General features: G+C 38.8%; 1 protein-coding gene across 1 annotated transcript; it reads left to right on the forward strand.

Annotated features, from left to right (window-relative positions):
- Positions 1 to 357: 357 nt before the first annotated feature.
- SP4 (Sp4 transcription factor) lies at positions 358 to 27,974 on the forward strand. The gene is made up of 6 exons (XM_058832887.1): positions 358 to 826; positions 1,501 to 1,601; positions 2,061 to 3,609; positions 22,857 to 23,085; positions 23,320 to 23,519; positions 24,585 to 27,974. The coding sequence occupies exons 1-6, from the start codon at positions 820 to 822 to the stop codon at positions 24,830 to 24,832; spliced, it is 2,334 nt and encodes a 777-aa protein (XP_058688870.1). The 5' UTR covers positions 358 to 819; the 3' UTR covers positions 24,833 to 27,974.

The raw sequence follows: 27,974 nt of genomic DNA on the forward strand, positions 1-27,974 counted from the left end.
AAGGGGGCGCGGGGGCCGCCCCTCAGGGGAAGCGGCGGCTCGGGGGCTTCCCGCGCGCTGTCAGTTATGAGCGCGCGAGGAGGGCGGGCGCCACCGGGTTGGCCGGCGGCCGCGCGCGGCCCCGCCCGCCCCCTCGCCGGATTCGCTGGCGACCGGGGCGCGCGCGCCGTCCATCATCGGCCCGAGACGCGGCGGGACCCGGGGCTGAGGGCTCGGCCGGGCCCCGCCCCGCCCCGCCCGAGGCTCCGCCCCCCCGCCCGCCCCTCCGCCCGGCGCTGTCAAGCGAGCGGCGCGAGCGCGGAAGCCCGGGCCGCCCGCACGCCCCCGCCCCCGTGGAGCGCGCGCGCTTCGGCGGCCACGCCCCCTCCCGCGCGGCGCGGACGGGCAGAGGACCGGGAGAAGGAGGAGGAGGAGGCCGAGGGCCCTGGGCCGCGGCCCGCCCCCGGCCCGCCCCCTGTGCCTGCGGCGTGGGGAGCCGGGCTGAGGCGGAGCGGGGCGACCGAGGGGCCGGCGGCTGGGCTCGGTTTCCTGCTCAGTGGGCGTCGTTGGGGCCCCGGCGGGCCCCGCCCCCGCACCGCCCACCCCGGCCCCCGGCTGTCACTCAAGGCGGCGGGCTGAGGCCGGCGGCAGCGGCGGGCGGAGAGAGAGGCAGCTACGCCACAGCCCAGCGGCGGCCATTCGTGGAAAAATAGGCCGTCCCGCTCCTCCCAGCTCCGGCTGCGACCGGCCTTCTCCCCGCTACCCCCACCCCACCCTCCGCCTCCTCCTCCTCCTTCTCCTCCCCCCTAGAGCGGCGCCTCAGCGGGGCATTAATGCGGGATGAGCGGTATGTAACCCCCTCCCTCTCTCCCTCCTGTGCACACCCCTCCCTCCCTCTGCTCCTCCCTCCACCCTTCATCCCCCCTCTATCCCGCCCTCCCGGGTTCCCCCTTTTCTTCCCTCTGTTCTCCCCCTTCTTACCCCTCTCTTCTCTTGCTGCCCCTCCGCCCATCCGTGCTGCTTCCTCTTATGCCCCCTTTCTTCTCTTCCTCTCCTGCCTGCCCCTCCGGCTTGCCTCCTCCGTACCTCCCTCCTCCATTCCCCCTTTCTTCGCTAACCCTCCCTCCTGTGCACATCCTTCCCTCCTTCATTCCTCTTTTCCTCCCTCTTTCCCTCCCATGCACAACCCTCCTCCTGCCCCCTAAAGCATCGACGGCCACTGAGTGGCCGCCGATGCTTTAGGGGGCAGGAGGAGGAGGAGGGTTGTGGGTGGTTTTTTCCTGCTGTCTCTGGGAGAGGAAACCAAACCTCCCCTTTCTGGGTGTTAACTCTCCAGCCCCCATGGGTTGGGTTTCAAACCACGTTTCTTAGGACTCGTTCTTTTGTAATAATGATTTGTACTTTTGTTTTTATGAAGAGGCAAAAGCGACAAGCTGGGAACCGAAAAGGATATGCTCGTAGGTTTTGTTATTGTATAAATGAAGGTGAATAATTAACCTGTTACACTTGATATTTTTGCAGATCAAAAGAAGGAGGAAACTATGCCCACAGAGGGAGAGAAATCTCCCGAGGCAGAGAATAACAACAATAATAATAAAAAAGGGAAAACTGGAGGCTCACAGGTAAAGAACACACACCCGAATAGGGAAGTGCCCAAACTATTAGCATTTAAAATGAAATGTTCAGCTAACAGCATTTCCTGCTCAGGGCATCTTTCTTTGGGTTGAATGAAACACGGTTGGGTGCAATGTTTTTACTGCCTGGACATGTTTGTTTGATTACATTTTGCAGTGATCAGCTGCTTTCCGTGTAATAGAAGCATTTTTAATTTTTTTTCTTTATTTTGAGGGGGTGGGAAAGACTGAATTGATGATGCAGTTGAGGTTTTGGCTGTCATATAATCATTGATAATTGATAAATAGAATACTATGTTTAAAGATTATTTACAGCAATACATACTTCCTTGCAGAAGCACTTTTTTTTTTTTTTTCCTTCCTGTGCACATCTTAATGCTGACTTCTGATGGTTCATACTTGCACTCTTCACCTGAATCCTTACTGTTTTCCCTTTTTAATGGACAGGATTCTCAGCCTTCACCTCTCGCTTTGCTAGCAGCCACTTGCAGCAAAATAGGAACTCCTGGTGAGAATCAAGGAACTGGACAGCAGCAGATTATTATAGACCCAAATCAAGGTTTGGTGCAGCTTCAGAATCAGCCACAGCAGTTGGAATTGGTAACAACTCAGCTTGCTGGAAATGCTTGGCAGCTCGTTGCCGCTGCTCCTTCTGCTTCGAAAGAAAATAATGTTGCTCAACAAGGATCTTCTGTTGCCTCAAGCGCAGCAAGTCCCTCCAGCAGTAACAATGGAAGTGCATCTCCTTCAAAAACCAAATCGGGCAATTCTTCTACAACGACCCCTGGACAATTCCAAGTCATTCAAGTACAGAATCCAAGTGGTAGTGTCCAGTACCAAGTGATTCCACAGATTCAGACAACAGAAGGTCAAATCAATCCATCAAATGCTACTGGTCTACAAGACATACAGGGTCAAATTCAGCTTATTCCTGCAGGGAATAATCAAGCTATTCTCACAACTGCAAACAGGACAGCTTCAGGAAATGTTATTGCTCAAAACCTAGCAAATCAGACAGTTCCAGTCCAAATTAGACCTGGTGTTTCCATACCACTGCAACTGCAAACTATTCCTGGTACTCAGGCGCAAGTTGTAACAACGCTGCCTATAAACATTGGTGGGGTAACCCTGGCTTTGCCTGTGATTAACAACGTTGCCACTGGAGGAAGTTCAGGGCAAGTTGGCCAGTCTACTGAAAGTGGAGTTTCCAATGGAAATCAGCTGGCATCTACACCTGTCACTTCTGCTTCTGGTAGTACCATGCCAGAGTCTCCTTCCTCCTCTTCCACCGCTACAACCACTGCCTCAACATCTCTGACTAGCAGTGACACACTAGTAAGCTCTGCAGAAACAGGCCAATACACAAGCACAGCAGGTAGCAGTTCAGAGCAGGCGACTGAAGAACCTCAAACAACTGCTACGGATTCCGAAGCCCAGAGCTCCAGTCAGCTTCAGTCCAATGGACTACAGAATGTCCAGGATCAGTCAGGTTCCCTTCAACAGGTCCAGATCGTAGGTCAGCCTATTCTGCAGCAGATACAGATCCAGCAGCCTCAGCAGCAGATTATTCAGGCCATTCCTCCGCAGTCATTTCAGCTCCAGTCAGGCCAGACTATACAGACCATCCAGCAGCAGCCTTTGCAGAATGTTCAGCTGCAGGCTGTGAGCCCAACTCAGGTGCTCATCAGGGCTCCAACTTTAACACCGTCAGGACAAATCAGCTGGCAAACTGTGCAGGTTCAGAATCTGCAAAGCCTTTCAAATCTGCAAGTTCAAAATGCTGGGTTACCCCAACAACTAACCATTACCCCTGTGTCTTCAAGTGGTGGCACAACCATTGCCCAGATTGCTCCGGTGGCTGTTGCTGGTACTCCCATCACTCTGAATGCTGCCCAGCTTGCTTCAGTACCTAATCTTCAAACAGTAAGTGTTGCCAACCTGAGTGCTGCAGGTGTTCAAGTTCAAGGAGTTCCTGTTACCATTACCAGCGTTGCGGGTGAGTGGTCTCAAAGTTTTGGGGTTTTGCTTGTTTGTAGGGTTTTTTGTTTTGTTTTTGGGTTGGGTTTTTTTGATTGTTTGGTTTTGGTTTTTGTTTTGTTTGTGGCTTTGGTTTGGTGGGTTTTTTTTACTATTACAAGAGTACCAGATGATTTTAGATTAACATTCTTTCTTTCAGAATTTTCTGTAATGAACATTAAACACTTAACTGTGAGGAAATATCTTACACATATCACTAAAATTCAGATTTTAAATAGCTGACACTTTTGCTAAACATTGAATTAATATTACCAATTGCGTCAGTTGAAATGGAACTGTTTGTATTTGATAAACTATACTTAAATATTTCTGTCCTCCATCTTACTAAAGACATGTAGGCTCCAGAAGTGAGCATGAGACTTTACTGTTAAACCTTCAATATGTTTGAAAAACAACCCAAAAAAGCTTTTTCCAACACTATTCCTAATCTCCTTTTGGGGAATGTAGAATGAGAAGTAACAGTATGTGAGCTGGGATACCTTGTGTCCTGGTATGCATTCATATGGAACCACTCATTGCATTCTGCACTAGTTCATAAAGTTGTTCCCTTAAAAGTCTTGAGTTCTGCAAAGAGATTGAGTGGAATAAGGTGTGCTTACACATAGTTTATGTGGCTTGTTTTAAAATAAAAAGACAAAACCAACTGGTGATTGTACTGCAGTACTTGCTGCTGAAGTTTTGATATGTACTGTGAAATGCCTGTTTGATTATGCTTGTCTAATAGTTGGGAAAGGAGCTGTTAAAAGGCTCTAGGCTGGATTACTGAGCTTAGTTTTGTGGTTTACTCTGTGCAAGGTCTCTGCAGTGTCCCACCAGGACAACTCTTGATGTAAAATTTGCTGACTTTTAATGTTTCAGATAAAGCTTGATTTAAGTAGGAATTTTCTTTATCAGCTTGATAACTAAGCTTGGGTTTATGTCATAGAAGTAAAAGTCTTCTATTGTAGTAGTTACAGTTAACTCTTCTCAACAACAGCCTGACTATAGGCACAGTCTTTTTACTATAAAACTGTTAGAAAAAACTCATTGTGTTTAACTGCTGTCCAGTCTATCATATTGACTCTTAAACGGTTTGGCTTTTTATAATCGTTATGCTAAGATGACAAATGTTTGACTGGGCAAAAAATTGTTTTCTTTAATTGAAATGTTTTGGAGGAAACATAACTACTAACATAGTTTAGTAGTTAGAAATTTGTTATTGGGAGAATTTCATCTTCTATGGTACTTCTCAGCATGGAATGACATGTTGAAATACTAAGAGCTGAGTAAGGTGCACTAAAGGTGGCTTGTGTAAAGTGTCACTCAAGCGTTAATCTGGGTAATCAGAATTAAAATCTTGACCTTGTGTTTGGCTGTAATGGTTCAAAGAGAAGTTTTGGTTAGCTGTAGCTGAACAGCTGCAGTCCTGTTTACCTTGGAACACTTTTTTTCTTGGTGGGAAAGCGCTGGTTGATGGTTTTCTTAGATGGAAGTCCCTACTTTGGTAGGGGACTCTATAGGAAGCCTGCTTTGGGAACAGCCTAGATTTGGGGGTGCTGGAAAAACCTTTCTGCATCTAGGTTTTTTTCCCTGCTTACTAATGGTGTACTACTATTCAGTGCACACTAGCAGGTATTAGAGCAAGAGATTCCGAATATCATCTGTTGGTTATGTTGACCCTACCTGTGCTTGCATATGATGTCTTTTGGAAACTAAAGGAATTGAGATTGGTAACTTGAGGATGAAAAAAGGGCAATGAATCACAAGTATGGTCCTGGACAAACCAAGCCTTAGTCATACAGTGTTTGTATGTTAACTGGACTATGTTTTGTCACCATTGAATTCCTCTTCATTGTGCCCACTCGCTCCTGCCTTGCTCCCAGTTGGCCTTATAGCTGTTTCCATAATTTTTTGGCAGCAGTGAATCATAGAAACATAGAATAGTTTGGATTGCAAGGGACCCTTAAAGGTCATATAGTTCAACCCCTCTGCAATGATCAGGGATATCTTCAACTAGATCATGTTGCTCAGAGCCCCATCCAACCTGGCCTTGAATGTTTCCAGAGGTGGGGCATCCACCACCTCTCTGAGCAATCTGTTCTAGTATTTTGCCACCCTCATTGTAAAAAAATCCTCTTTATTATGTCTAATCTACATCTACCCTCTTTCATATTAAGGCCATTCCCCATTGTCCTGTCACTACATACCCTTGTATAAAGTTCCTCTTCAAGTCTCTTGTAGCCCCGTTATGTATTGGAAGGTGCTATAAGGTCACCCCAGTACCCTTCTTTCCTTCAGGCTGAACAACCGCATTTCTGTCAGCCTTTCCCCATACAAGTGGTGCTCCACTCCTATAAGTGTTCTGACATTTTTTCCTTTCCTTTGTCAGTGAGGTACTGTTGCTCCCCCAGGACTTGATGCTATGTAGAAAGGATAAGCTTTGTGAATGCAAGATTAATTGTAATTTCCTTCTTTTACTTATCTCTGCTTCTGTCCTATGAAACTTCCTTATTCCACACTTTGGGAGTTGGAGAATGGAAAGTGAAGAACATGATGTGCAGTCCTTAGTGCTGTATTAAGATTCCAAGGAAAGAATGGTTATGAAATAGAAAATTGCAAACATACTAAGATCTAGACTTTGCTTGCCACCTAAATAGAATAAGCTGACTTGATCAGGGCTGCTAACTTCCTCAGATTTTCTGGTTTTTATTTGAAATGTTTTTTTCTGTTATTCCCAGGCATCATTACAGGAAACCTTTTGAAAAACAAACAGCTCCTCAATATCTGCAGATTGTATTTCTTTTCTGCAGTACCTGAGCTTGCCAGTGTGAAGTGTCTTGAAAGTAAGCTGAACTCTCCACAAGTAGATCATTCACCACAAATGAGCAGTAGAAGTAGGTGTTAGAAACGAGCTGTATGGAGGATGTCCAGAAAACTTTAAGGAGAAGGCTGAGTGAAGAACTCATCCCATGCATTGATTCAGGTGCTCTAACTTTGTTAGGGAAAAGAAGTTACTTTGTCCTTCAATCAAACCCCTTCAATCAAGCCAGCTGAGTTCCTAGGAAAAAAACTTTAAAAATAACAATAAAAAAATCACAATAAATAACTTTTTTTGTATTTGTGTCATATTTCTGTTCCATGAACAGTGGTTTTCCTAGTTATTTCCACAGTGAGATGTTTAAGCATTTTTTTTTTAATTTTTACGTATCAAGTGAAATAGTAAAGCAGAAATATACTTAGTTTAAAATTATAACAGAATTGTTAATTTATATAAAATTTTGATAAATGGGGGGAGTTGTGATTTTTGTTGGGATTTTCTTGTTGTTTTGTCAAATAGATTCTAAATTCCAAAAGAGAATAGTTTCACATTGGGAAGAAAAACATTAAAATTTTCCGGTAAATATTATATTTTTGTCTACCTTTCATAACCTTTGTTACTGAAAATCTACTGTAAATCTAGAAAGATGCGTAAGTGTGTTTGGGGGTTTTTTGTTACGTTTTCAGTAAAAAGTTCAAAAACGGATCCTGGTAAGTAGCGTATGTAGGGTTATATATTACGTCTGGTCAAAAAGCAAGGTAAAGCAAAGAAGTTCTCACATTCTTTCACCTTCTGACCTGAAGGAAAACTACAATGTCAATGATAAAAATAATTTTTTTACTGTGAGAGTGACTGAGTACTGACGCAGGTTGCCCAGAGAAGCTGCAGACTCCACCTTTGGAGATATTCAGCAACTGTCTGGACATGATCCTGGACAACTTTCTTTAGGTGGCCCTGCCTGAGCAGGGTGATGGGACCAGATGCTCTTCAGAGGTCCTTTAAAGTCTACACCAATCTGTGATTCCATTAAATTTTATTAAGGTGTACAAAGTGTCAGTCAAAGGCATAATTAAATGTACAGAAGAAAGTTTTTAATCTTCGCATCCAAGTTTCTGAGTGTTAAAACCAGGTCTTTAAACAGTTGTTTAATTAAGAGGAAGACAAACAACAGGCTACATAAAAACCACTGTGGTTGCTTGAACATTCAGGGATTTACTAATACCTGCCTTGCTATGAGATCAGTACCTGTCATAGTCTTTTACCAAGCTAGTTCTGCACTAAGTATTTCTTCTCTGCTCTGTCAGTTGTTGTTTTGCACATGGTTCCCTGTGGAAGGGGATAGCCTGGAATGTTATAGATGGCAACTTCCTGAATTTAGCTCCTATGATCTTGGAGAAAAGCAGATACTACAGAATACCCTTGCCTTTTTTCAGTGCTTCTGCTATGACAGTTGCAGATGTAAGTTCAAAGGATTCCTGTCCCCAGTCCCTTTTTAAAATAAGGTGTATTTTGCCTCTTTAAAGCTTATTTTCAGGTCCTTCAATTTATCTAGATGTATTAATTGACAATATAAGGGACTATGTGAAGGAAACTGATTTTTAGTACTAGTTGATTTCAAGAAAAAGATACAGTTTTTAAAATAGTTTCCTTTTGGTAGGTGGGGTTTTTGCTGAGTTCTCTGGGGTTTTTTTTTGTTTGTTTGTTTTGTCCCTCATTAAAAAAAAAAATTTCTTTTTTATGAGAAAAAAAATGTAATAGATCAAACCCATATCTACCTTATTTATATGTCTTAGAGTAATTTTGTTACATAGTGGTGGAGGTGTTTGCCCCATACAAAAGTGAATTAGATGCTTTTGTTTTAAAATACTGAAAGATAATATTTGTATTTTATGTATACTTGTTCCAAGATTTTTACTTGCTTTAAGCAAAAGTCATCAGATTCCATCACCTTGCAACACAAGTTCAAGCCTTTTTCTTGAAGATGAGTGGTGACATGGCCTGAATTATGGGAAATTTGGAGTTCATCCACCCAAAATAACCTGGGGCAATGACTTCTGTTCAGTGGAACAGTCTGTTGCCTGGCAATAGTAAAGCTGGAGAGTTTTAAGTCTATTGTAGGGGTGTGCGATGGTCTCCAAAATAGTTCTTAATGACAAGGAAATCCAATTCCAAATGTTCTTATTGGGGTACTTAAAAATACAATGATCCTTGCCATTGTATTTCATACTCCATAGTAATGTGCTACTAAGGCATTTCTCTCTTTGGCCAGATACTTTCACATCACTGTGACTAGTAGTTATACAAGTTGTCAGTACCTTGAGGTCTCCTGATTTCTTGTGCATTTTCCCACTTGTCTGCATCTAGCTTCAGTCTGTCTTCAAGGCTTTCTCCTCCCTTTCCCTCTTTATTAACTCTTCTTGTGTGACAGCCACTAGTTTTAGGACTTGCAGTTCTAAGATTCGATATATTGTTTAGACATGACTGTCATTCTGGGTCAAAGTTTGATGAGGACTTTGAATCATTCTACCAAATTCTTTAAACAGGAAAGAAATGGATTAGATTAACTGTATGTCACTCAGTGACTGGAAAAAGGCAAACATCACACCGATCTTTAAAAAGATAATAAGTAGACCCCTGAGAACTGCCAACCAGTCAGCCTCATCTCTGTGTCTGGTACAATCATGGAACACACCTCCTGACAGCTTTGTCCAGGCATATGGATACAGAGGTGGTTAGAGACAGCCAACACATTGTCCCAAATGTACACCAAACATGGCTTCACAGAGGGCAAATCATGCTTGACTAATCCAGTGGCCTTCTGTGATAGAGTGACTGAATCAGTACGTAAAGGAAGAGCTGCTGATAATAATCTACTTTATCTGCCATGACGTATTGTAAGGATTTTTGACATGTTCCTCACAGTAGCCTTGGAGAAATACAGATTTTATGGATGATAGGGAAGTGGCTGGATGGCCACGTTCAGAGTTGCCATCAATGATTCAATCTCCAGATGTAGATCAGTAATCAATGATGTCCCTCAGGAGTCTGTACTGGGACCAGTACTGTCAGTATCTTTACTAATGATGTTGTGAGATTCTGTGCACCCTTGGCAAATTTGCAGATGGCACCAAAATGAGTGGTGCAGTTGCTGTGCTTGAGGGAAAGAATGTCATCCAGAGGGGTCTTGGCAGGCTTGAGAAGTGGGCCAATGTGAACCTCATTGTACTTCAGCAAGGCCAAATGAAAGGTCCTGTACCTGTGATGAGGTAATCCCTAATCTCAGTATAGATTGTATGATGAAGTAATGGATTGAGAGCAGCTCTGTGGAGAAGGACTTGGGGATATTAGTAGATGAAAAATGAGATATGCAGTGGCAACGTACGCTCGCAGCCTGTAGAAAGCCTATTCTGTCCTGGGCCACATGAAAATAAACAAGGCCAGTAGTTCAGGGGATGTGATTCTCTCCCTCTTTGCCACTGTTGCGAGTCCCCATCCATGGTAGTGTGTCCTGTGCTGGGATCCCCACTAGAAGATAGACATGGATCTGTTAGAGATGGTCCAGAAGATGGCCATGAAAATGCTCAGAGAGCTGAAACACATCTTGTGTAAAGATGGGCTGAGAGAGTTGGGGTTGTTCAAATGGGTGAACAGAAGGCTCTGGGAGCCTTCCAGATATACAATGGGATCTTACCAGAAAGATAGACTTTTTACCAAGACCTGCCCACAGTAACAGCACAAGGGGCAGAGTTTTAAACTGAAAAAGGGTAGGTTTAGATTGGACATAAGTAAGAAATGCTTTACTCTGACAGTGGTGAGACACTGGAACAGGTTTTTCAGAGAGGTTGTAGATTCCCCGTCCCTGGAAGTGTTCAGGGTGAGGTTGGGTAGGTCTTTGAGCAATGTGATCTAGCTGAGGATGTCCCTGCCCATGGCAGGGGGATCAGAACTACATGATCTTTAAAGGTGCCATGTGACCTAAAGCATTCTGTGATTCTATGAAAATAAGAAAAGTGTTTCTGACCCTGTCTCATGCTGACTCTAGGTGATGCATACAAGAGCAGTGCTCAGATTCTCTTCCCTCATTCAGTTGTCTGCACATTTCTGAGCCAAAACTGGGATTTTTCTTTAAAACAAGTTTAATAATTCTTGATGGATTTATTTTCTCTGAATTTGTCTTTTCTGAGTCTGCCTGATTTTTTATGCATTCAGTATTTGTCTGCAATATATTGTGTTTTAATTGTTGCATAAGACATGTTTTTATTTAAAGTTCTTTAGTTCCTCTATTATAAAAACTTAAAATACCTGATTCATTTTCATACTATTCAGTCTTCTATTCTCTATTACATATGCTAGATTTTGGGAGAGAGGAAGGTGTTTAGTCTAAAGTCCTAGAATATTACACTTACATTGTTGAATGAAAGAAAATGCATTTTTGTGACAACACATCCCGTGGGGCTCCTCTTGTGTTAAGGTAATAGTGAATATGTCTAGAAACAGAACTCAGTGAGTGGTGTAGTTACTCAAGAAGGGATTCCTGTAGGTGGTAAGAAGGCAAAAAGGCTTCATTCAATACATACATAGCCACATTACATACGAGAAAACTGGCAAATATAAACACCAAAGGTGGAAGTCAAAGGAGCTGAAGGATAGGGGTTGCTTGATTTAATTTTTTTTTTTAAATAACATGCAGTGTTTTACTCGATTTACTGAATTGACAAGCAAGATGCAGCAGACATCTTGAAATAAACAAGCTGCAAGCTGTGAAATCTGTAGTAAAAAGATAAGTACAAAGTACTGAGCTGTATTAAAAAAACCCAAACAAACAAAAAAGGATTCTGTCTTGGTTTTTCACTTCGTAGTATGTAACTTGGCATTCTGAGAGCATAATTGGAAGGCGTATAGAAGTGTAGCATACTTTTTCCAAAGTCATGAAAGGTCACAACTGTTCTCAGGCTGCCTTGAGCTCAAAATTGTTCAGAACCACAGTGTTCTAAATGTTATATACTTTTCAAATGTTTCAAAGTAATTACAGGAGGAATATTTAGTCTCCTAATGACAAAATTACTTTGGTTATAGGATTTTCTTAAACTGAAATTCAATACAATGGCAGAAACAATTTGACAACAAACTGCAGTTGAAAACAAACATTTGCCGTGGTGATGGTAGCATGAAAGTGTCAATATACTGGTTCTGAATTTGATGCCTAAGGAATGTGCAATCTGCCAGTTCAGATAAAGTGCCAATGGAAAATAACCTGGTAAATATGCCTCGGTAAAATGATTTTTTTCTGTCTGACCTGTGAGTAGCAAGACATAACTTCACATTACTTCTAAAATAAAGTGGGAAGGGGAGGCATTTCAACTACCAGCTTTGCTCATAATTACCAGGTAAAATAGGTTTATAATGAGCTATTTTTATGCTATAAACTTCAAGAACAAAGTATAAGCCTTAAAGTCTTCAAAGTAGAATGTTACTAAAGCTGTATTTCCGTATTAGGTTACGTGTGTCATCAATACAGGTGCACTCTCTTGAGAATATTGGGTTTTGCCATCCCTTCTCTCAATCCCTATTGTCAGTAATCGGAACATACAGAGCAGGAAAAGAATTGGCTGAGGTTTTTGTTCATAAAATGCCAAGCAAGTGAGTTGAGTGATACAGCACATCTTCAACAGCTTGTTAGTATTTTTTTCTTTTTTAAAGCATACTTAGATCTGCACTAAACCAACCTTCTTGTTCTCCCATTACCACCTGGTGTAAGGGAAAGACAAGAAGCATATTCAAAATGTCATTTCAACAGCTTCCTCACTAACTTAAATTTTAGAATTCTAAGTCTTGTATGATTTTGGAGCTGGTGAATGAAATAAATAATTTCTTACTGTTTTAATATATTAAAAAGCATTTTAATAGCAGTGGTGATTGTTGAAAAAGCTGTTTATGGAATGGGGTGTTCTAAGGAGTATTAATTTCAAGTGAAACTGTTATTATTAGGGGTTGCCCTGTGGAGAGCCAGGAGTTGGACTTGATGATGCTTGTGGGTCCCTTCCAACTCACGATGTTCTATGATTATTGAAAAACAGTGGTCAGTAATTTTTAAGGGATAATTTAGTTAATAGAAATAGCTTGATTTATATGCTATAGCATAGTAGCTTTGGAAGTAGTCAGGACTGCATAATGAAGTATAATTTTTTTAATTAATATTTTACTCTGGTTATGACACTTTCAGCAAAGCAATAGCTCTGGACATCTGTAGTCTCTTGAGAAATGTAGCATCTTTTAATTTAGTTTATGCTTAGTTTAGTTTGGGGCATGGTTATACAGTTATATTGATTTCTGGATACATCCATTCCTAACAGTGGAGTCTCCACTGATGTTTAATACTGATGACAGTTGGTAGCAGTCATACACCTTGATCAGCTGGTCATTGGGAAAACTTTATCACTCCAACATGCCTATTTAATCTTCACAGATTGGCAGACTAGTATTATTTTGTTGTAAAGAGAGAATTATCAGTTAATATCCCAAAAAAACCCCTTGGGATACATGTTCAGTAAAAACCTGAGTTTCCTTAATTATAGTGATGTGTGATGAAATTATAATGAAATTATAGTGAAAAAGTGATGATGTGACTGCTTTTCCCTTGAGAAAAGTACTGAGGTTTAAGAAATATGGACCTTGATTTTCTTGTTTCTTTGGTCACCAGGAAGTAACTGGCAAAAGCATGAAGCTTTTCAGTTTGTTCTGACCCAAAAAACAAGACTAGGTAAACAGTTTTGTAAACAGTGTTACAGAATATGTCAGAACTTTTATGGGTTTGGATCTTACAGATTTATGTGGCCCTTCTTTTGGGATTCTATATTATATAGTTTTGTTCATCCTTGCCTGATGAAGGCTATAACAAAGTTTCAGGTTTTACATCTTTAATAAACAAGTTAGTTTTCATATTGGTCAGCCTGTTCATCCATAGGCTGTTAATAAAACCAAAGCTTGTGGTTCATGTTTAGTCTTGCTGTGTAAGATCTTTAAAAATGTTTTATGAATCTTGTTTTTTTCCTGAAAATGTCCTTTGAATTCCTTTTAATTACCTTGCCTTTTTTTAAAAAATATTTACTTTTATCTTGATCAACATACATTTCATGTAGCCAAAATACTTACTTTAAGAAAATCCATGAACCTTCTAGTCAAGTGTAAAATCTGTAAGCCAGCTAAAGCATAGTCAAAATCCCATAATTCCCACCCAGAAAAGCCCCCAGCCTACCTCCCAAAATCCAAATAGAGTACTTAGCTTATATTTTCTCGTGTTAGCCTTCTTCTGTCCTTTCAAGATTCAGTTATTAGTACTTCATGGCAATCAATACTCAGAAATTGAATGGAAATGCAGAAAATTACACTTTCTGAGCGTGTGTTTTTGTTGCCATATGGCAGGAGTGTGTAAGATAAGCATTTGATTTTTGTTTTGTTTTGTTTCAATTTGTCAGGTATTGAGCTTCTCTAGTCAGACTGTGGAGACTGGCAGTCCACAGGGTTTCTTTCTAGGCCTACCCCTGTTTAAGAGTTGGGGGGAAGAACTGAAGGAAAGAACTGGGCCACATTGTGTTGTGGCAATAAGCTGTAGAATAACCTGAGAATTGGGGCAAGGGAATGAGGGAGAGGGAGATGTTCCATAAAAGTAAATCTAAGAATCTCAGTTTCTTACATCTGCTGCCAGTTTCCATGCAATGTGTCTGATACTTTGCAGCACAGCTGGTACTTGGGTTTTCAGCTGTTGCTCTAAGTTTCAGCATGCAGGAAACTACTTGTGTTTATCTGCAGTGAAGTGTTCTTGCACACTCGCCCTAAATATACTTTTTTTTTTAATTTTTTATTCTATAATGATGAAAATCAAGAATTTTTTTTAAAGGGTCTCTTTTCACTAGTATAACAAGTTACTTTTCTGATTCCATCTCCTCTTTTAGAATACTTAATTAATTGACCATATTTTCTTTTCATTTTAAGTCACAGTAACCAAAACAACCAGAGACATTGCCTTGCTTTAACTGAAACCACCAGTTGGTTATTCAAGACTAAATTTTGTGAAATTGTAGCTCTGTGTTTGATTTTTATATTGGTTTTATATGGGTCTTTCTGTGTTGTATTTGTGGTAGCTCTTTCCTACATTTAATAAAGTAATAAAAAGTAAACTTGCTTTCAGTTTAATGAAAGGTCCTACCAGCTGTGAAAACTTATTTTTTGGTTCAAAGTACTGAAGTGCCCTCAGGTTGTCCTAAAGCACTTGGGTAAAGCCTTACATTTTTGAAAAATCATTAAAGTAACTTGATGAAACTTCTGGGATATTGGTTTGATTTTGTGTTACCAATATAGTTCTTGAACTAGAGGAAACAAACTTCATCTTTTTTAAGATGCTTAATCCCCTCAAACTTTATTGCCTTAAATTTCACTCTTGAAGCAGTGCTTTCAACAGAAGTCAAGCATAGTTATTATGCTGTTCAGTAATTTTTCAACACTCTGAGGCTCAAAAAGTTTTTGGAGTATAACAAGTTCTCATAAATCTTGACAAAGTTAGCCATGGACAAAGGATAGAAACTTGCTGCAGTGGCCCTGTAGGAGGTAGAAAAAACAGATGTCTATTTGATGCTGCATCTGGAAACTTTCTGCTTGTAGTAGTGTCTGGACACAATGCTGTGATTTGTGATGACCCTTGTAGGAGTTGGGTGAATCCAATTCCTCTCCTCGCTCCAAACTGATGTTCTCTACAGAATGTGTGGGTCCCTTGTATCAGTGCTTGCAGTTTCTGCTCTGGGGAATTCTTCTTTTGTCACATATTGTTTCTTCATAAATCTTTATTAACCACTGTTTAGAAGAGAGAGCAGAGTTGCATCTCTTGCAGAGTTACATCTTCTGTGTAAATACTTAAATTCAGTGTTTTCTTTACATAGATGTAATTTTAAAATATGATTTGTTCTTCTTTTTTCAGCATGAAACCTCCTTCATAGTACATTTAAAAAAAAAAAAAAAAGAGGATCTCTAACTATATTGACACACACTTATAAACAATATTTAAATCTTGTCTATCACTTAATCGAAGTATTATATTCTATTATTTAGACATGTTATTATAAGTATATTGTATTATAAATAAATATATAAAGTATATAGATATTATCCTAGTATAAATTAAGTGTATGCCTTTGTGGAAAAAGAATATTAAAGGATGTTTTCAAGCTTCCAGTACCTGGTGTATGCAAGGCAAGGGAAGATGAGACACTTTTTTTCCCATTGTTTCATATCAGTGAGTTGTTAATGGGTGAGTTGCTGCATCAGCTCTGATGCCTGTAGAGCTTTCAAACTCTGCAGGCTGTCTTGTAGTAATATACATTGAATTATGGATTCTAACTGTAACCTTCTCTTTGCTTTTTAGAATACACAGTTGAAAAATTTTCTTTTTTGCTGCATTAGCCACTGTAGCTCTAGGTACATTTTGCAAAGTGTTTCTCAGATTTTGCAGTAAGGTGCACCCTACTGAGATAACTCTTGTCATTGGTTGCACAACAGCAAGAGGAAATACATAATTTTTTTCTGAGGAACTATGTACCAGAACTTAGAAGTATCCTTTTCTTAGTCGTTTCTCTTATTTCCATTATACAGTTTTCTAATGCTTTACTCTCATGATTTCTGTATATCAATAAAGTTAAGTCCTTTTTTTCCCTTCTGCCCTATTTGCCTCAGTGAGTAGTTTTTCATGCCTTCTACTTCAGGTGAACAGGAGTTGAAAAGTAGATGTAGCGTGTGGTAAAAGGGAGCTTGGTTTGACTTACAATGGATGGCCAAGCCTATTAACTAGTGGTCAATCCCTCTGTAGAAAAGTACTTTTTAGGTACCATGCATTAGCTTTCTTAAGTCATTCAAGTGCTGTTACGGCTTTGCAAATCAATTTTTAACTGAAATTGTGATTTACGTGTGTATTACTTGGTTTCACAGTAATTACTTCAAGTCGTTAAATTTTCTTGCATATGTTACAAACTCATGTATGGGAAAGTATATGTGAGTTTTACCTGCTAAGGTGCAATTTTACTGCAAAATTGGAAAGCTGAGCAAGTGATGCTGAAGAATAAAGGATGTGCAATCATTTATCTTGATAATCCTATATCTTGTGTTAATAAGTAATGCATTTTCTTAATGGCTTAAATGGGAAAGATTAGTGACTAAGATCGTGCAGGTTCTTTTATTTGAGAAGCTTAAAATTTCTATTCAGTCATAATCATACTTGTAATATTGCAATAAGTGAAACTTCTGTTGCACTTGATTTGTAAACACTCTATCAGGTGTACTTACTGTATGCCTTTTGTTCTATGGTCAAATAAATGGTCACTATCCAATAGCGAGAGAGAATTTAGGCCTGAGAGGAAATTAAATGCAATTGAGTATCAATGTTATTTTGTATCAGTGTTATTTTGTAACATTTGGTTGTAACTTTATATCCTGACAACATACACTAAACCTGAGACCTAGGCAAGTTCAGGAATGATTTTTTAATAAAGATATTTCACAATTTCAGAAATCATTCTTAAAGAAATTATGGGAACTTGAGGAAACTTTCTCTGTTCCAAAAAAAAAAAGCAGGTGTCAGTGTGCAGTGACTGCTTTCACAGTTCATACAGAATAGCATAAATGAACCGAAGTGTGACTTTGTTCGCTCATGTAGTGATTTGTTTAGATGTCTTTCTGAAACCTGTGCTGGGACATGAGAGCTGTTGTTACTGAAGGGTTTGATTGTGAATGGTGAAATGTAATGATATCAGGTCTTGTGGTTTGGAGTATGTCAGGAAGAAGCAATTTCAAGTGGTCTCTTGATTTTTGCAGCATTACTGGAAGGCTTTAAATAGAATTTAATGCCTCTAGTAAGACAGTGAAAGGAATATTTTTAATAAGACTTTTTTTCTCCATCTAGAAAGTGTCAAGGGATCATTCTGTTCCTGTATGGATGTTGTTGTCTCAACCACCTGTTTTTAGAATAAGCAGGTTTGTTTGTTGGGTTTGGTTTTTTTTTCAAATAAGAAGCCACTTTAGACCTAGATCCTCTCAACTGAAAAATCCTCTGTTTCAAGCTTTTAGAAGTTGCCCTCATTTAATTTAGTAGACTGCTGATAAACTCATGTCCATAATTAAGTTTTCTCAGTATCTTTTCTTTGGTAGAGGTGATTTAAGAAATAATTAAATTCTTTTATCTTCCCTCTATATTACCTTTATTTTTCTTCCTCTTTAATAAGTGCAAGTGATGTAAAAGTTAGAGCACCTGTGATCTAGTATATAGTTTAAAAAACTAGAATTCTAGTCTGTAGTTTAAAAAAAGATCCCATACAACTCAGACTTCCCTAGCAGACTCGTTTTGAGATTTTTGGGCATGTTCGATCAGTTGTTTTGTGAAAAATGTCTTGTTTTCTTCAGGAGAAAAGATATTTCAGCTGGTCTAAAATACATTCACATTATTATCAAAGATCAAAGACTTTTATGTGTAACTGCTTTAAAATGAGAATAGATACATTTCTACCCTGTGTATTAGTAGTGTGCTAACTTGTTGGGGTGCCCTCTCAGGAGTTCAAAACAAAAATTAAGTCCAGTAATTACATTATTGAACTTCACCATGTTTTCTTCTAGCTGCGTAAATCTTTGACAAAGAATATTTATTGTGTATGTGTACTTCCTTCAGTTACTTTTTTACCTCAAAAAACTAGATTTGCTTATTGAATGTTGTGGCCTGGTTCTTCAAATAAGAGAATTTGTATTATAATTTGAGGGCTTCAGAACCTTCTGTTCTGAATTTAGTAAGTGGAGTTCAAGGGAAGGGAGTTTAAAATAGTGACTTCATGTGATTAATTTAAAGAAGAAAAATCAACATGCATATTAGAAAATGTAACTAGTTAATGCTATCTAAAGAGCAGTCACCTAATTACTGTTTAACTGAAACCATGTGGGGAATGTAATTGTCTGCCTGAGCAACCTTACTTGGCATCATCCCCTTTGTATTTTTATTGTCATTTTTACAGTTATTGTGAAGAATTTCTACTCAAACGTGTCACTGTATTATGTTTAATAAATAGAGTAAGGTTGTAGCTCAGTAGTGTGTATCCTGTGTTCCAAGATATGCCCTGTCCTCACATGGGAGAAGGGAAGTTCAGAAAGGTAAGGTGTGTGCCAGCAGTGGTACTTGATATTCTGAGGTGTCAGAAAACCCTTGCGTAGTTGGTCATTTCATTACTTGGACAGTGAAAATTGGTTCATATGGAATCAGCAAAATATACTAGATTTTTTAGAAATTAGAGGCTTCTCTATTAATATGGATTAGTCATATCCTAGAATTATATCTTGAATATTAACCAGTAATCATGGGATGAATAAAGGAGTCATCCTCCTCAGGGTTCAAGTGCCTCAATTCACATATTGCTTGAAAAGCCTTGGTTTGGTAGTTGGGTAAATTCAGAGAGGGAACTTTTAAGGAATCTCTTTAGAAAGTAGATTTAAGTGGTCCCTCCCCCAGCCAGTTCAGGAGATAAATTTTCTTCAAGAGAAGCAGAAAAAACCTTATTTTTTTAATGAGGAAAGTACTCAAAAACATGAAAAAATTAATAATATTAAATAATAAAATCTCTTGTTGCTCTGAAGAGATAGTAGATTCAGAGATTCAGAGTCTAAAGTCTTTTTTGTAGGTATGGCTTTTTTTGGGTTAGCTGTCAAAGCAGCATCCAAGGTGGGCAGGGTGTGGGCCTCTCCACACTAGGGTTTACTGGCATGGGTTCTTGGTGTTGGTCTTCTGGACCAGAGCATCATTGAACAGTTTATCTGAAGAAGCCACAGTCTAGAGAAAACTCTTTTGTCTCAGCTAATGAACTAGAAGCTACTTTAAAAGTAAAGAAAGACCTCTCCATTTTCTCTTCCCAGCTACAGGGCTGTGAACTCCAAGAGCACTCTGAGTGCCTTATATTTCTCTTGCTGTCTGTGCTAGGCAGCCCAGTCTATGAGAAAAGGAATTTCAGAGGAGTAAAAATGAAGTTTCTGCAGATAAATGGTGAACATCTCCCCTACCCTTCTCTCTCTTTATCTCTCTGGGTGAAGTTTAGAGCTACGCGGCCCATTTCTGAGCAAAACTACAGACAATGGGGATACTTTCTTTCTTTCGTTCATTCTTTCTTTCATTCTTTCTTTTGTTCTTTCGTTCTTTCTTTCGTTCTTTCTTTCAGGAAACCATGTCATAAAGTCACCTCAGGACAGCAGCCCAGGGAAATGTTGCATTGAAACTTTAATATCAGTTCAAGAATATCAGAGAGAAAGATAATTGTCCTCTTCAACTGAGTTCTGACCACAGACTGATTAGGTCTCAGGACTTCTTTGCTCCCACAGGACTTTGTGACATAGGTGGAGTCATCTTTCTAACAGACTATAATTAGTATCATTCTTAACAATGTACTCAAAAATGTGACTGAAAATGAAAATATAATAGGAGGCTGCAATAGATCACAATATCTGTTACATCTTTAACTTTTGTGGTGACCATTCACAGACCCTTCATTTCTAGTGCTGGTCTGTGAGTTAAAGGAGTTTGGACCTTGGGTATGTTTAACAGGTGAAGAGTGGAATGTGCTCTGCAAAAGACTGCACATTGGGCAAGTTCTTCCTTTTCATTTACCTTTGCCTCACCAGAAAGTGCAACTGTTTTTTACCACAAGCATTCACATCATCATGTTAACATTATCATATTAGGATAAGCATTATATATAAAAAAATATATTAGCCTTTTTTTGACTGTGGCTGTTTATAGCACTCAGTCAGTGTTCCAACAGCTCAACAGCCTAACAAGGAGTTGCCCCAGGACTAGCACTTTCTTTGGAAGCTCTAGTATTCTCTTCAGCTACTGTTATACCAAAGTACTTGATATTACTATTTGCATTTATATCATGCTGTTCTTTTTACCCTATCATATTCTCCCTCAAGGATTATCGTGAGTGCTTTTCTTTCCCATTAAAGTATGGGAAATAAATATATTTCTAGTACACTGCTATTCTGTAAAGGAAGACTTGGTTCTGTCCTAAGCATATGAAGACTCTGCACTCAAGGTTAAGCCTGTAATTATTTTTCCTTTGGTGCTGATACCAGAATCCCTTTAGATTTTTTGTTTGTTATACTGTCTGTCCAACAGCAAGTGGAGTTCAAACACAATCTCTTGTGGGCTTGTCCTTGTTCTTTTCAGAGAACTGAAAACACTCAGTGTCTGTCAGTATTTATGGCTTTAAGAAGACAAGGAATTCATGTTTATTCATATCTAGGCAGATCAGTTACAACTTCCAGTCACAAATTAAGGGAGAATACTGGGAAAATTTGGTCAATGCTTCAGGTAAAAATAACCTGGTACTCACCTTGGCAGAAACAAGATTTATTATATTTTCTGTAGCTAGCAGTGGCCTTTAGATGACAAATCAAGTCACTTTGGGAGGTTCTCTGTATATCATGTTCTTCAGTTCTAACCTATGTGCATGTATGTGGTGGTGTTAGGTGGTGTGTGTTAGGTTTCGTCTCTGGCTGGTAGCATGGTGTTACACAGGATAGTCTGTCCAAGCATCTATTGCCCCTCAGCAATCACAGGAATGGCGTAGTCATTGTCCCATGCTGGGTTGTGTGTCAACTCACTCAGTAGTTGGGCACTTCAGGCTTCAGAGAGAGCCTTCTTATCCCCATTGGTGATGTCTGTTGTGGATGCTACAGAAGTCATTAAAGCCCATTCAAATATCTCTGAATCGTGTTATCCTCCAAAGAATTTCTACATCTTAAATGAATATTTCAATACTGAGGACTTTCATGTCTTAAAATATTGTATTCTGCTCTGAAGAATTCTGGTTGCCTGTTACACTCTCTAAATAATGAGATGGTATTTCTTTTAATTTCACATTTGTATGAAGGCAGTGAATTTTTGAAAATGGCAGTATCTAATTATATTTTGTCCCATTCCTGTTACTAGGAGGGTTGCCATTCAGTGTTGTTATATTGTGGCTGGAAGTCATATCTCTGTGTCAGATTTAGATTATTATATGTATTTTCTAAGTCTGTATATTACAAACATTTAAAACAAACGTATTACTTTGTTGTTCAAGAAACTACACTTCTTACCTATATTGGAATATAGTTTATTTTGTTTTAATATCAAGCCAGTAATCCAGATTTCATTAGATCAAGAAAGCCAATGAGATAATGGACTTATGCGATCAGGCAGAATTCTTCGTTCATCAAGTCAGCCTTGGAATTTCATTTGATCCCTTCCCTGGGGATGCTGTTCTGGTGATCGACCACCCTCTCAGTGAAGAGTCTTTTCTTAATGTCCCACCTGAACTTCCCCTGTTGCAGATTCATGCCATTCCCTCATATCCTATCACTAGTCACCAGAAAGAGGAGAGAGGAGATCAGCATCTCTCCCTCCACTGCCTCCCTTGAGGAAGGTGTAGACTACGTGGAGGTCACCTCTCAGCCTTCTCTTCTCCCAGCTGAACAAACTAAGTGACCTCAGCTGTTCCCTGTAAGTCCTTCCCTGGAGACCTTTCATCATCTTGCTCCCCTCCTCTGGACACACTCTAACAATTTGTTGTGCTTCTCACATTAAGGCACCCAAACCAGCACAGAGTGCTCGAGGTGGGGCTGCACCAGTGCAGAGCAGAGGGGGACAGTCACTGCCCCCTCGCTCAGCTCACTGCACTCTGCTGGATGCAGCCCAGGGTACAGCTGGCCCTTTCAGCTGCCAGGGCACTCTGGTGACTCTTGTACAGCTTGCCATCAACCCAAACATCAGATCTCTTTCCCCAGGGCTGCTCTTGCTTCTTGTCCCCCTATTTATACATCTAACCAGCATTACCCCATCATCAGTAGAGAATCCTGCAAAGCAAATCTCAAGAAAGCTTTGGTATGTTAGCTTGTTCAAGTCTAGTCCTAAGTTTCTTTTTCATTCTAAAGTTCCTTTCTGGCTTGATGTTGGTTCAAGACAGATTGTAAGAGAACTGACAATTCTGTAAGTGCCATAAAGCAACTTCTAATTAGCTAATTGTAGTTTTCTGAATGCAGGGTTATTAGAGGGATATTAATTGCAATTGAGTGAACAATATTTCTGTGTAAGATTTTGCCTATCTCATCTTTTAAGAAAAAAAAATTTTTAAACTAGTTAATTTTTCTTAGTGTCCGTCAGTAATTTGCAGTCTTGTGCTGTTTTAATACCAAATTACATTAAACTAGCAGGTAAGTAGTGCTTCAGGAAAATGGCTGGATTTAATGTTTTGTTTGTGGCTTCACTTAACATTAGGTGGATTTTTTTACACCTAATGTAAATGTATAAAGGTTATTTGTGCATTTCACTTATTGAAACAATTTTTGTTTTACAGGTCAACAGCAAGGACAGGATGGAGTAAAAGTACAGCAAGCCACAATCGCTCCTGTAACCGTAGCAGTAGGTGGCATTGCTAATGCAGCAATTGGTGCTGTTAGTCCCGATCAGATAACACAAGTGCAGCTTCAACAAGCTCAACAAGCTTCTGACCAGGAAGTGCAGCCTGGCAAGCGACTGAGAAGAGTTGCCTGCTCGTGTCCCAATTGCAGAGAGGGAGAAGGAAGGTAAGTGTAACTTTTATCAGTATGTATTTAAGCATCTTATCACATCTTGCCTCATTTGGGAATGAGGTTGTCCTATATTGTGTAGATTTTTAATGCTTTCTATTAGAAAGTACATTTGTGTGGGCTTTTTTAGATGGGGATGAAAATTGCCTCTGTTAGCATGAAATGTTTCTCCTAATAGCTGGTAATGTTTTAGAATATAGCTGCTTAGCTGTTTAAATATGATCTTTTTAGAGGCAGCAATGAGCCAGGAAAAAAGAAACAGCATATCTGCCATATTGAAGGATGTGGAAAAGTTTATGGCAAGACATCTCATCTTCGGGCACATCTGCGCTGGCATACTGGTGAAAGACCATTCGTCTGCAACTGGATTTTTTGTGGCAAGCGATTCACAAGGAGTGATGAGTTACAAAGGCATAGAAGAACCCACACAGGTTGGTCATCCCTCTCTGTAGCCATAGTACAGCAAGTCTGAATCATAGTGGTCATAGTTAAACAATGGTATCAAGGGTCTCACTTACTGAGTTAGCTGAAAATTGCCCTTAAATGTAAATAAAGTAACTTTTAAGCAAGGAAGAGGTAGATTCCAGTTTTCCAGTTTTTATGACTGTGAAATCATATAAATAAAAAGGGATCTGTTCCAGCTTTTGTATATAGGCTAGAAAAAGATGACATCATAGATAGCCAATGTACATTAGCTAGTGCCTGATCTAAATGTAACAAATTTAGGTAAGGCACATAGGATTGGCCATGGACCGGGGTTATTGTTTCCTCACTTGGATTAGCTCAGTCCTTAAGAAATTCATTAACCTAGTCCATGTACCAGATTTGGTCTTCTTGGAAAATTTCCTAGAGTTTCAAGTGGGAACTGATAAAGCAAATTCTCTTAGCAGTTCAGAATGGAAAAGTTGGTCTTTTAAAAGCTGAAAATTTTATCAGCCTTCATATTTTTTTCCCCAAGAGAGTGTCCCCTCTTCCCTGTCCCTCCTCTCTCAACTTACAGCACCTGATGTCTAAGCACTAATTACATCTGAACAGTGACAGGACCTTTTGGTAAATTGAATTTGTCTCTCTTGATGTAGATTTCATACATCTTCATGGAGCATTGGAATTCATGTTTCTGATTTTTTATCCCATCACTAAATAACAAAAGTATTCTTAAAAAATGCTACCAAGTTGTTCTCTGAGTGCTTTTACCTTCCTTGCTCTGGTAGGTTCATGTAAGTTTATCAAAAATCTCTGGTGTCCTGAAATTCAAACTCCTGATCAGGTAATCACAGCATAGCAAATACTTGTTGAAAAAATGTTTGTAGTGAAGAGTAAGTGGCCAAAAGCCTGTGGCTGAACAGAACACACCTGGAAATGAGTCAGATGGAAAAGAAAACGTCCTTTTAAAGACACTTGGAATGTTGAATAGAATAGGGTGAGATTCAGATGATCAAGCAGCGTTCAGCGCTCTCTTTCAGTAACATTTTGGTTTTCTTCTTCTTTTTAAAAAGGTGAAAAGAGATTTGAGTGCCCAGAATGTTCTAAAAGGTTTATGCGAAGTGACCATCTCTCAAAACATGTCAAAACTCATCAGAACAAGAAAGGTGGTGGAACAGCCCTTGCTATTGTTACCTCAGGAGAACTGGACTCTTCAGTTACTGAGGTTCTTGGTTCTCCAAGAATTGTCACTGTTGCTGCCATTTCTCAAGATTCAAACCCAGCAACCCCTAATGTTTCAACAAACATGGAAGAATTCTGAAAGGATCATTTATATGGACACCTAGTGCTGCACTTAAGTTTACATACCTTTCAGGATATGGAAGTGGGCTGGTAAAGTGGATTACAGAGCAGGAAATCTTTTTTTCAGTCATGACTTCTGTAAGTGTTCCAGGTTGGAGGGTCAGCATGGGAAGTGTACACCGGTGCAACAAGACAAAAATTTCAAAAATACAAACAGCGCAAATTGATGACTGGATAAACAGATAGAGGAATAATATTTCCATACTGTACTTTTTTAGTTATATGTCTGTATATTCTGTAACGATTTTAAGTGAACTTTACCCCCCTATTTTAGCACTGTATGTTAATGTGTTTATAAAAGCAGATAGTGTCAATGTAAAATTGGGTGGATCTTGACTAGGATTAATACCATTTGAAGAAGGCACTTTGTTTTTAACATAGATTTGTAATTATTTTCATGATATCATCCTTTTCCCATAAAGCACAGCAAAACAGAATACAGGATGAACGACAGTGGATATATTTTGGGGTTTTGCTCAGTCCGTACAACACATCGGTTAATTTTGGCCATCTTTTCTCAAGTTTTGGAATTACTCAAATAGCAGCTGGGTGATGCATGCTGCAGAGTGGTTCTGAGGTGGGCCTCAGATTAATGTTGACTACTACATTATAGTAGTGTGTATAAATGACAATCAGTGAGTTCTAATTCCTCCCTTCGTGTGGAGAGCTAGGTTATGTAGAATTAGTGTAAACAGTAGGAAAGATAAAACCTTAAGATATTAACATAAGATTTACAAAAGTGATGGTATCTTTATGTAGAATGAAAAAAAAAAATTGTGTCAATTTTTGTTATTTCATTTTATATTTCCCTGCCCATGGCAAAGAGGTTGGAACTAGATGATCTTTAAGGTCCATTCCAACCCAAACCATTCTGTGGTTCTATGATTCTGTATTTTAAAACATCTGTGGCCCATTTCTAACTCATAGATAACTTGAATCTTGAAAACTCAACCTTAGGTGTTTGAATGTTTTAATTTTGTTAGAATTCATGGAAATTAATCAGACAACTGAGTGTTGTCCAGTGTCTCCTCTCTGTAAATACTAGATTATTATGTTGTGGTTAATGTGCTGAGTTCTTTGTGCTTTGATTTAATAGCCAAAGAAAATAATTAATTGTCACATTTTAATAAGAAAATAAGTAAGTAAACATTTTATCTTTCCCCTTAAATATTACCGTCTCTTTTTTTCTAGTCAAGGATAATATGTAGGCTGGTAATAAATATCTGTTGCCTATCAAGTCTTATATTGACCCTCTAACCACAAAACAAACTGGGAAAAGAGAAATATTATCATCTTTTTGGGACATGACTTTTGGTCTCAAAGGTTTGATTACATTTTCAGATGTGACAGTGAATATAGAGAAAATGTTTAAAAAAAAAAAAAAAGAGAAAAAAAACAACAACAAAAATTGCATTTTCTATGTGAAAATTCCAGTAGGTACAAGGAGGAAAGATGGCCAAATATTTCATACTCAGGATTTTTAATTACTTCCCCTAGGCACAAATATAACCTTTTACATCTATAGTCACTTGTTAATAAATTCTTGTGACCAGTTTTTAAGGAGATTTATACACCGAAAATATTTTTAATGTAACTGAAGGAAGTACAGTGCAAGAAAAATAAGATGTTTTTCTTTCCCCTACAAATTATGAAAGGAAGAATGTGTGTGGTAACTGTTGGTTTGCGAGACATAACAGGTACCCTGTGCATTCCCCAAAGAGCATATACTTCCCATCTGAACAATTTATCAATCTTGTGGTGTTTTCTGTATTTTTGAAGCAAAATAAGTACCATTGTTTACACTGTGTACACTTTAGGCCAGCCCTTTGTAGCAAAATACTAAGCTGAGGGTATTTTATACTTTCAGTTTACATAAAAAGCTTTGAGATTAAAGAGAAACAATTTTACACTGTGGTTATAAATTTCAAGTTTCTTAAAGCTTTTTTAGACTTGTGACAGAGTCTTTAAATTTTAGTTGGGTTTTGTACATTATTTTGTATATTTTATTTAAAGTACTCTTAACTGATGTATCTGGATTTAAAACGTCAGAAGCAATTAGGTGTTACATTTAATACAGATGAACATTAGGTAGTATTAACTGTTAATTTTATTATAAAGGAAATGAAACGTCAAAGATATATTTTATCATTATGCTTCACAATCAGTGCTCTACATTACTTTATGCAAAGAACTTTCCTAACGTTAATATCATATTTCCTAAAAGTTAACAGTTTTGTAAACTGAAGTTGCAAGCATTCTGCACAACCATTTCATATGTAATTTTTTCATGCATACTTATGTATGCAGATAGGAAACTGAAGTAATTTTTAATCTGCAATGAATCCCTACTATAGATATTTCCAAATCTAAATCTGGTTGGCTTCATAGCATCTCAAGTACATTAACTTGTGTTAGCAGGTGCACATTTTACCGCTGGAATTAGAAACATTCTGCCAGTCTGTTCTGCATACCATTCTGAATCCACTTTTCTGTCTTAAAAGGATCGTAAATTTCAATGTCCTTTATTTGACTCAGTGGGATATAGCTGTTGTAAGTAATAGGGCACAGATGTGCAGTAGTATCTTGTTTAATGGCATTTCACTGTTCATTCCCTTTGCCACCATTAAAAATTTTGCTTTATTGTAATTATCAGTGCAAAGTGTATTTACCATGGTAGAACTCCAGTGTTAGAATAGTTTTTTTCTTACAATATACTTTCTTTGGTTAGGTTTGTGTATGTGTTGCCGATTACATTAGCAATTGGTGTTAAGTCATTATTTATCACATTCTTTCACGAGAGCAGTAATAAAAGTGTGTAATCTAGGAGAAAAAGTTAATTTGTCAAAGTTAAGTAAGCATGATGTTTAGGTCCTATTTTTCAATTTTATAACTGTTTTATTGCAACAATATTTGTATTTAAGTCTTCATTTTAATGCCTTGTGGTGTTTTTTTATGCATGTCACTGAATTGTCATCCCGCAAGAATTGATGTGCAGCATAGGGTATTAAATCTACATAATGATTTTGAAACAGAAAAATAGTTGATGGTAAAAATGTAAATGTTTTGCAAAAATTCCTTATAAAAAAAAAGTTTTGTAGTAA

The sequence above is a fragment of the Poecile atricapillus genome, chromosome 2, assembly GCF_030490865.1.
Source record: "Poecile atricapillus isolate bPoeAtr1 chromosome 2, bPoeAtr1.hap1, whole genome shotgun sequence".
NCBI classification, from domain to species: domain Eukaryota; kingdom Metazoa; phylum Chordata; class Aves; order Passeriformes; family Paridae; genus Poecile; species Poecile atricapillus.

Excerpts from the sequence above, each read along its gene's own strand:
- SP4 (XM_058832887.1), top strand. Across the intron at positions 1,602-2,060 it reads GGAAAACTGGAGGCTCACAG|GATTCTCAGCCTTCACCTCT; the intron begins GTAAAGAACACA and ends TTTAATGGACAG. Across the intron at positions 3,610-22,856 it reads TACCATTACCAGCGTTGCGG|GTCAACAGCAAGGACAGGAT; the intron begins GTGAGTGGTCTC and ends TTTGTTTTACAG.